At 45.7% G+C, this 9,378-nt stretch overlaps 1 protein-coding gene across 1 annotated transcript in view; it reads right to left on the bottom strand.

Annotated features, from left to right (window-relative positions):
• Positions 1 to 8,511, bottom strand: part of CPT1A (carnitine palmitoyltransferase 1A (liver)) — a 72,782-nt gene extending 64,271 nt beyond the window's left edge. The window contains exons 1-2 of the mRNA XM_006860826.1: positions 8,371 to 8,511; positions 3,596 to 3,735 (exon numbers count right to left, since the gene is read on the bottom strand). Of these exons, the coding sequence (XP_006860888.1) occupies positions 3,596 to 3,735; positions 8,371 to 8,511 (281 nt within the window). The remainder of the gene's footprint in view (positions 1 to 3,595; positions 3,736 to 8,370) is intronic.
• Positions 8,512 to 9,378: the final 867 nt, after the last annotated feature.

The raw sequence follows: 9,378 nt of genomic DNA, 5'->3' as shown, positions 1-9,378 counted from the left end.
GATCAATGTAATGAAACAAGCTATATGAATGGTTGAATGTGAAGCTGATGATGTGCCCTGTAAACTTTCACTCAATCCAAAATAAAAACATTTAATTAAAAAAAAAAAACCTTGTAGAATGCTGATATGGAAAAACTCATGTTCAAATCAGTTATTCTACAGATAAATGGATGTAAACTAATTATTAGCTAAAAAAAAAAAAAAAAGTTTGTAGGATAATTTCATTATCTTTTCATTCCATTTAGTCATTAACTTTCTGAAGCCCCCTCGTGTGTGTGTGCATGTATATATATGTATATATATAATGTATATATGTACACACACACATATACAGATATACACACACTTACAAGCACATGTACATGCAGACACATATACATGCTCAGGTATAACACATATACAGACACACATACATGTATACATGTGAACATACATACATGCACTTTGATAAAGCATCGGCAAAACCCTCTCACTGAAAGCCACATTCCTGAACAGGCTTCTGGGAAAGCGCAGGGATAAAGACCAAGGTCACTTAGCCCTTTCATGTGTTGCCCTTCAGAAACCAGCTGCCTGGAGTCTCAGCAGCCCCTCTCAGGAAGCTGGAAAGCGCTGACCTTGAACCAGGTTTAGAAAGACAAAGAAACAGATCTTCTGAAGACCCAGCCGGCCCTCAGGTACACTTGAGGTAAGAAACTGGACTCACCTCCGTGGTTCATTTCTCAGCCAAACCACAGACAGGCCTACAAGATGAGCAGTAACACCAAGGCGGTATACATGTGACTATTTGAGGTAGAAACAAAAGAACAACATTTGCCCAAGGGCAAAGTTCAGAAGGACCAGTAAAGAAAAAAATTGAAACAGGAAGCACAGGGAGGAAGTAGGACAAGAGGTGTTTTATTGCAGGAACAGCAATCAGTGACATGAAACAACACATATCGATTGATAAATGGGAACCAGATTTGATCTGTAAACCAGATTTGGCCAAAGATTCAAAAAAAATCCAGGTTGAGCACACTCCAGGCTTCAGAGCACTCGGCCCAACCCAATGCATACGGTGATCCGAGTAACCAAAGCCAGGTGAGAGGCATGATTCCCCGAGGGTCCCAGGTTGGCCAGCTGCTTCCTGAGTGACAAGTGAAGAGTGATAAAGTCCCCAGTCCCCAGAGAGACTATGTTCTCCAGTCCCAGGTACACTGGCACAAAAATGACAGGACATTGATGCTAATAAAGGTCCCATCCAGGTCTTATTACACAACTGAATACTACAAGTCCCTCCATTAGGTTCTAAATCCCTTCCTGCATCCCAGAGGCCCCGAGAACAAGGACCAAAACTCTGCAGATGGGTCCAAAGACGAGGCTGAGGAGGCAGGGGCACAAGTAACATTGCTGGAACAAAGTGCATTGTCACTGCTACATGCAGTTGGTTCCGACTCACAGCGACCTCATACACAACAGGACTAAACACTGCCCTGCCCTGCGTCATCCTCACAAGTTACGTTGGAGCCCACTGGTGCTGTCACTGTGCTAACCGGCCTCCTTGGAGGTCTTCCTCGTTCTCACTGTCCGTCACTTTACCAAGCATGATCTCCTTCTCCAGGGACTGGTCTCTCCTGATAACCTGTCTGAAGTCTGAGAGACAAAGTCTGGCCATCCTGGCTTCTAAGGAACATTCTGGATGTACTTCTTCCCAACACAGATTTGTTTGTTCTTTTGGCAGTCCATGGTATTTTTAATATTCTTCTCCAATATCATAACTCAAATGTATCAATTCTTCTAGTCTTCCTTCTTCATTATCCGACTTTCACATACAGATGAAGTTACTGAAAATATCATGGCTTGGGTCAGGAGCACGTAAGTCCTCAAACTGACATCTTTGCTGCACTGCAGATTTGCCTAATGTAATATGTTGTTTGGTTTCTTGACTGCTGCTTTCATGAGTGTTGGCGGTTGATCCAAGTAAAACGCAGTCTTTGACAACTTCAATCTTTTCTCCATTTGTCTTCAGTGGTCTTTGATCTTCATCAGTAAATCCAACTCATTGCTTCCAGCGAGCAAGATTGTACCATCTACATATCGGTTGTTGATGAATCTTCTTCCAATCCTGAAGCCACATTCTTCTTCATATTATCCAGCTTCTCAAATTATTTGCTCAGCACACAGAATGAATAAGTATGGTTAAAGAATACAACCCTGGCACACACCTTTCCTAGTTTTAAACATTCAGTGTCTACTTGTTCTGTTTGAATGACTGTCTCTTGGTCTCTGTACAGGTTCCTCATGAGTGTAATTAAGTGTTCCGGAATACCCATTCTCCACAATGTTGTCCATAATTTGTCATGATAAGAAGTTCACTCTTAGGGATATGTATATGCTAAGTAAAATCCAAGGAGACTGATGGTTCTGTGAGTTAGGCATTGGGCTCCTAACCATTAAGGTCAGCAGTTCAAACCCTTGAACTTCTCTGGAAAAAAATGAGGCTGTGTGCTCCCATAAAGAGTTATTAGTCTCAGAAGTCCTATCTAGGGCTGCTCTGACGTGTAACTGATGGCAGGAGGTTTGGTTTGGAAGTTAAACTGCGTCAATCTTCTAGAGTCATCAGGAATGAAATTTTAGGAGTAGATTTCACCACATGCCACACTTTACTGGCTTATGTTCCTTAGACTTTTTGACTGAATAAAGACATGTAAACCTAAGCACCCAGTAGAACTCCGTGATCAAGTCCATTTTTGTCTTGGCCACCATCCAACATTGACAACACGGGCCCAGAAGCCAGTGGGCACACCCTGTGCCCCATTACGTCACGGTCCTCCCCACCTCGTGCCTGACTGCAGCCTCCACGGGCAACTCCGACCCACAGACAAAGCCCTGTTACAGAACCAACACTTGGGGAGTATTGTTTCTGAAGCCAAAGACTTAGCAGTCCCTGGGTGGTGCAAATAGTTAAGTGCTAACTGAAAGGTACCTCAGAGGAAAGGTCCTGGCAATCTTCGGAAAGCCCTCAGGAGCACTTTGACTGCGCACACACAGGGTGGCCATGAGTCAGAATGGACTTAACAGCGAGGAACCCTAAGAGCATACACGCTTCATACTTGGATCCCTGCCCTTGAGTTTAACGCCTAAGGGAGCAGAATTTCCTAACCAAGGCACTTCCAGGTCAAATCTTTTGGCAAAAAGAAATCCCACTCTCCAGTGCCCAGAAAAATTAAAATCCCATGAGGGGAAGATAACAAGGGTCCCCTGGGGCTTTCCCCACCATTCTGAGGGGGACCCAAGCAGCTGAGATCACCCTGGAGACTGTCCCCCAGCAATTGTTCCTAGGAGCACAGCTGGAATCCAGAACAGATTCAAAAGGTACAGTAACACCCGGTCAGAAGCCAACTCCCTTGACAGACATGCTGACTGGATTAGGTGTGCCTGCAGCTTCAGCAAAAGGGACAGCAACTCCTGGGGGACCACCAGTCCAAAAATGGGGAGAAAGCCAAGAAATGCTTCCAACAAACCCAGAGCCGGAGGTGTCTGTGGTTACGCTGCTAGAAAAGCCAGACAAACACCAGCAATAAAGCATCTATTGCTTCCAAGGACAAGGAGGACTTACGTCGTGTCGAGGGTCCGGTTGATCTTTGCGATGATCCCCAGAGAAGGGTCGATCTTGGCGTACATGGTAGACATGACCCCCACCACCACGATGAGCCAGCTGGAGGGGCTGGCTGGATACACGCCCGTGATGATTCCATTCTGAAAGCAAGCACATGCTGTAAGCTACACCCTTCACAGGGCGCACGCCCTGGATCGGATGTCCCTCGGGCAGAGGGACCACTCGGCGAACCCCAGAACAGTGGGAGAGAAGATGGTTTGTGGCAAACCACACACTGTTGTGAGACAGAAATCTTGCCTTGTTTACATCCCTCCAATGTTCTAACTCCTTCCCCATTTTCGCCGCTTCCTGAGCCAAAAAACAAACTCATAATACTTTCTCCAAGAGCGATCCCAGAACTTGAGGTTCACCTGGAACGCTAGTTCGTCATACAGACACCTTCGCTGCACCTAGCTGAGAATCACTCAATCCCCCACCCCTCCAGTCTGCTCTGATTTCAGATGCCCTCAAGCCATCCGGCCCGCCCCCTCCCAGTCTGATCTGATCTAGTGTCTTTGTGACTCTGGTTCCCAAGTCACCCCTTCCCCATTCTCCTCAATCAGGATGCCTGCTTGACCCCAAAGAATTTAAAGGAGAATTCCCGTGACATCAAGAATTTGCTGGAAAATACTCTATAAGAAAAGGGAAGGGCCTAAGACACAAGACAATTGGCAAAATGCTGCAGACGGGGGCTTGGGGAAAAACAACAGAAAACTCTAACCTACTCTCCTTACGTCTGTGTAGGTTTGAAAATTTCCAATTTAAAATTAAAAGAAGCCTTGCTTACCAAAATCAGCATAGTAATATATTGAGCCAACAAGACAACAGGTTAAATAAACATCAACGCCTCTTTATTTGAATTCTCCTAGAAGATACTCACATCCCTAAATGTTCGTCCTACTGAATCCCTAGCCAATAGTTAAAAGATGTGGGACAAAGAGATTACAAATACAGGGTTTATCTCAGGTTCCCAGAAGTTAAAAATTCTTCTTAAAAACAATTAAAAAGTTAGGTGGAAATAAATACATGAAGGGAGGGAATGGAGAAGGAGAGAGGGTACCATGTGTGTCAGAGTAGAACTGTGCCCACAGGGTTCTCAGTGGGTGATTTTTCATAAGTAGATTCTACTCATGGTCCCCAATGTGAGTGTCAGAGTAGAACTGTGCCCACAGGGTTCTCAGTGGATGGATTTTTTCACAAATAGATCCCACTCGTGGTGCCCCGTGTGTGTCAGAGTAGAACTGTGCCCACAGGGTTCTCAGTGGATGATGTTTCATAAGTAGATCCCACTCATGGTGCCCCCGTGTGTGTCAGAGTAGAACTGTGCCCCACAGGGTTCTCAGTGGATGACTTTTCATAAGTAGACTCCACTCATGGTGTCCCGTGTGTGTCAGAGTAGAATTGTGCCCACAGGGTTCTCAGTGGATGAGTTTTCATAAGTAGATCCCACTCATGGTGCCCCATGTGTGTCACAGTAGAACTGTGCCCACAGGGTTCTCAGTGGATGAGTTTTCATAAGTAGATCCCACTCATGGTGCCCCTGTGTGTGTCAGAGTAGAACTGTGCCCACAGGGTTCTCAGTGGATGATTTTTCTTAAGTAGACCCCACTCATGGTGCCCCATGTGTGTCAGAGTAGAACTGTGCTCTATGGGGTTCTCAGTGGCTGTGATCTTTCAGAAGTAAATTGCCAGACCTTGTACCTCTGAGTGGACTTGAACCGCTAACCTTGTGGTTAGTAGTTGAGCACTGAACTGTTTTCACTCCCCAAGGACTCCTTGCTGTCCTAGAAGACCAAAAGGCTAAATCCATTGCCATCGAGTCTATTCTAACTCATGGCAACCTCATATGTTAGAGTAGAATTGCACCATAGGGGGTTTTTTGGTTGTCATCTTTATGGGACAGTGAGGTGGTCCCATAGGATAAGCAATGGACTGTGAACCTTTAAATGTGAACAAGGTCCGCAGTTAAAGCCCGCCAACTGCTCCCGCAGGAGAAAGTTGAGACTTTCTGCTCCAAGATTTAAAGTCTCGGAAACCCTACAATGTGACTATGAGTCAGTATCTACTAAAGGCACTTAATAACAACAATCTTTATGGGATCACATTGTCGGGTCTCCTTCCACAGTGTCAACCTTTAGGTCAGGGGTGGGGAACCTTTTTTCTGCCAAAATTTATAACATCATTTGTCAGCCACACAAAATTATCAACTTAAAAATTAGCCTGCTCTATTTGGTTAAACATTTCATGAACTCCCCCCTAATGTGATGGCTCCTAGTGTGGCCCTGTGGGACAATGCACTAGACCACAAGGTTGATTTGAACCACAAGGTCAGCGGTTCAAACTCACCAGCCGCTCCTCGGAAACCCTGTAAAGGGTTGCTATGGGTCGGAACCAACTCTACAGCAACATGATGGCTAGAACTGCATTTTGCTGTGGTAGGGCCAGGCCAAATGATTTCGGGTACTGGACACTCTCCACCCCTGCTTTAGGTAGCCGAGTGCTTAACAATACCACTTAGGGGCTGGCTCCTAACTGTGCAGTGGTAGTGATTGTGTGCCGAGAAGTTGGTTCTGACTCACAGCCAACTTGTATAGGGTTTCTGAGGCTATAAATCTTTATGGGAGCAGAAAGCCTCATCTTTTTCCCAAGGAGCAGCTGGTAGATTTGAACTGACGACCTTACAGTTAGCAGCCCAACTCCTAACCCACTACACTACCAGGACTCCTTATCTGTACTATATTGTTGTTGTTATTAAGTGCCGTGGAGTCGGTTCCGACTCATAGCGACCCTGTACAGGGTTTCCGAGGCTGTAAATCCTTATGGGAGCAGAAAGCCTCATCCTTCTCCCGCGGAACAGCTGGTAGTTTCAAACTGCTGACCTTGTGGTTCACAGCCCGATTCGTAACCACTACGCTACCAGAGCTCCTTAACTGTATTGTTGTTAAGTGCTGTTGAGTCAGTTCTGACCCATAGCAACCCTGTATAAGGTTTCCAAGGAGCAGCTGGTGAGCTTGAACCGCAGACCCTGCAGTTCAAACAGCTTTGCAGTCTGGCGCATTAACCCACAGCACCACACTATAAGGTCTCTAAAATCAAAACCTTATTTTCACTGGGTTGGATACGATTGCCTGTGCACCCTCACTTCCATTTTCTTAGATTTGGGGGGTAAAAAAATGGCTAATTAGCCCTCAGCCAAATCCTCCAATTGGAGCAGTTAATTTGACGTCCGGGTTTTTACCCATTAGGGAAACCCCTCCTCCGCTGCCAATGGAAAATGGCAGCTGACTGAAGGCTAATGGGATGGGATGGGATTCCAGGACATGTTACCAGGAAGGACCAGTCCCTGGAGAAGGACATCATGGTTGGTAAAAAGAAGGGTCGTCGAAAAAGAGGAAGACCCCCAACTAGATGGACTGACCCAGTGGCAGCAAATATGGACTCATATGTAACAACCATGAGGATGGTCAGTGGTCTGCACAGGGTCACTATGAGAGGGAAACGGCCTGGCAGCACCTAATAACAAAGACCCAGGACTGAGCCCCAGGGACACGTCTCCCCCACATTCCATAGCACCAACTCCATTTTTGGGGAAACCTTTTCTTTCTCTTAGCCACCTTCTGAGAACAATGAAAGAAACAACACCCCTGGGTGGTAAGCAGTACTGCCTTCTGACTCGCAGCCCTTTCAATTCAACCTCTCCCAAGTTTTCTACACATACACTGATTGCTCCTGTGATTTCAAAAACTGAATTACAATAAAAGAATAACATGTAAGCATGTCTAATGCCAAAAAGGGGACTGCATTTCCACGTCTTCAAGCAAGCAGAATTGAGAACATTTGACATGAGCTGTATTTGCATTCATTGTTTGACACTAGAATATTTTATCGGCAAGATATTTATTAAACAAAGTTGCTTGAGTTTATACAGCTGGGGGGGAAAAAAAAATCACTTTTTCTACAAAGTCTAAGGAATACTGGGCTCGGGGCAGAAGATACAGTGCTGGCTTTTCCTCTGACTTCGACTTACCCTCTCCGAGTCTACGTTTCCTTGCCCACCTGCCCTAGTTACTGTGCCAGAGAGGCTCCTCTCAAGAATTCAGTGAGCCCATATGCATGACAGTGTTTCTACGGCTCTTAAGCATGATGGAAACACGAGGGGGTTTCAACAATTTCGTGGGAAAATTCCTCATTTTTTAATTCCATTTTTCCACAAACTTTTTAAAGCCCTTTTGTATAAATGATGGGAGTCCTGGTGTGGCGCTGTGGTATAAGCACTTCACAAGGTCAGTTTGAATCACAAGGTCGGTGGTTCAAATTCGCCAGCTGCTCCTCAGAAACCCTCTAAAGGGTTGCGAAGAGTGGGAACAACTCCACAGCACTTCACAACAGCAACAAAGCTATCATTCTAGAATATTTATAATGTCAATATCTAGAAACCCACATGCTAGAAGTTGAAGAGAGTATTATTTTTTAAAAAAAGAAAGATAAACAGTTGCTGCAGCTTCAACTCCCGACACACGGCAGTCCCGTCCGTGTGTGTCAGAGTAGATCTGTGCTCCACGGAGTTTTCAATGGCTAATCTTTCGGAAGAAGATTTGCCAGGCCTTTCTTCCGAGGTACCTCTGGGTGCACAGACACTTCTGCCTTTCAGTTAGCAGCCCAGGATGTTCATCGACTGCATCCCCCCTCCCCTGGAACCCTGGATAGCATCTAGAAATGGACCCAGAAGGGCAAACCTTGAATCTGATGAACTTCTTTTTCCAGGAGTGAAGTCCGGAGAGATAGATCTGTTTGAGGGCCTCATGACTCAGCCGGAGATCAATCCCATCTGGAGTAACGGTAAACTGAAAGGCCACAGCTTGGTGAGCTTCTGCCATCGTGAACAATTCCCTAGAGGATTGAGGAAGAAGACCGTAAACATATGGAATACAGTACCCGATGTTATAAAACTCCCTGTATGGAAATGCAGTTTGTCCTGATTTAAAGTTGTTCCTCTCTGTTTACCAAATTTTTTTCAGAACAGGTCCACTTCAGAACCACCACACTTCACCCCTCCTTCCCCTGGCCAAGAAACCCTGTCAGCACAGTGGTTAAAGCATTTGGCTGCTAATCCAAAGGTCGGCGGTTCCAACCCACTAGCCACTCTGAGCATGAAAGATAGGACACAGTCTGCTTAAAGTCTGCGTAAAGATTAAGCAAGTCAGACCCATTGTCCCAAGTCAATTCTGACTCATAGCAAACCTACAGGGGCCACTGGGCAACTGCCCCATGGGGACTCCAAGGCTGTAAATGTGTCACAGTAACAGAATGCCACATCCTCTCACAACCTTAAAAACCTTAAAAGACCTTCTACTCTGTCCCAGAGAGTCGCTGAGGGCCAAACAGTCTCCATGGCACAGAAAGGTTTGCAAGGAGAAGGTCCAGTTAAGTGTGGCCCACGGCACTTTTAGGGGTCTGCGCTGATGTTCTCATTCCCTTTTTCTGTGTGTGAAGCCAGCAAGATTTAATGTATACCAACAGACAGGAGGCAGGTGAACGGCATGTCCTCCAAAGAGTGTCTCCTGTTCCAATTTTGCTTGATGTCAGAAGAAAAGGAGCTTTTAGGTTGAAGACAATGTTCCAATGTAGAACATTATTAACTTGTCTTTGTACCATGGTCCAGCTTTGTGGATCCCCTTGCCCTCCCCTGTAGCCTCCAGACCCCAAGCATAGAGAGCCCCTCACTCCAATTCAAGGCACCAAAA

The sequence above is a fragment of the Chrysochloris asiatica genome, unplaced genomic scaffold, assembly GCF_000296735.1.
Source record: "Chrysochloris asiatica unplaced genomic scaffold, ChrAsi1.0 scaffold00040, whole genome shotgun sequence".
NCBI classification, from domain to species: Eukaryota; Metazoa; Chordata; class Mammalia; order Afrosoricida; family Chrysochloridae; genus Chrysochloris; species Chrysochloris asiatica.
The sequence above is the reverse complement of the archived record's forward strand: the minus strand, read 5'-3'. Positions and strand labels throughout refer to the sequence as shown.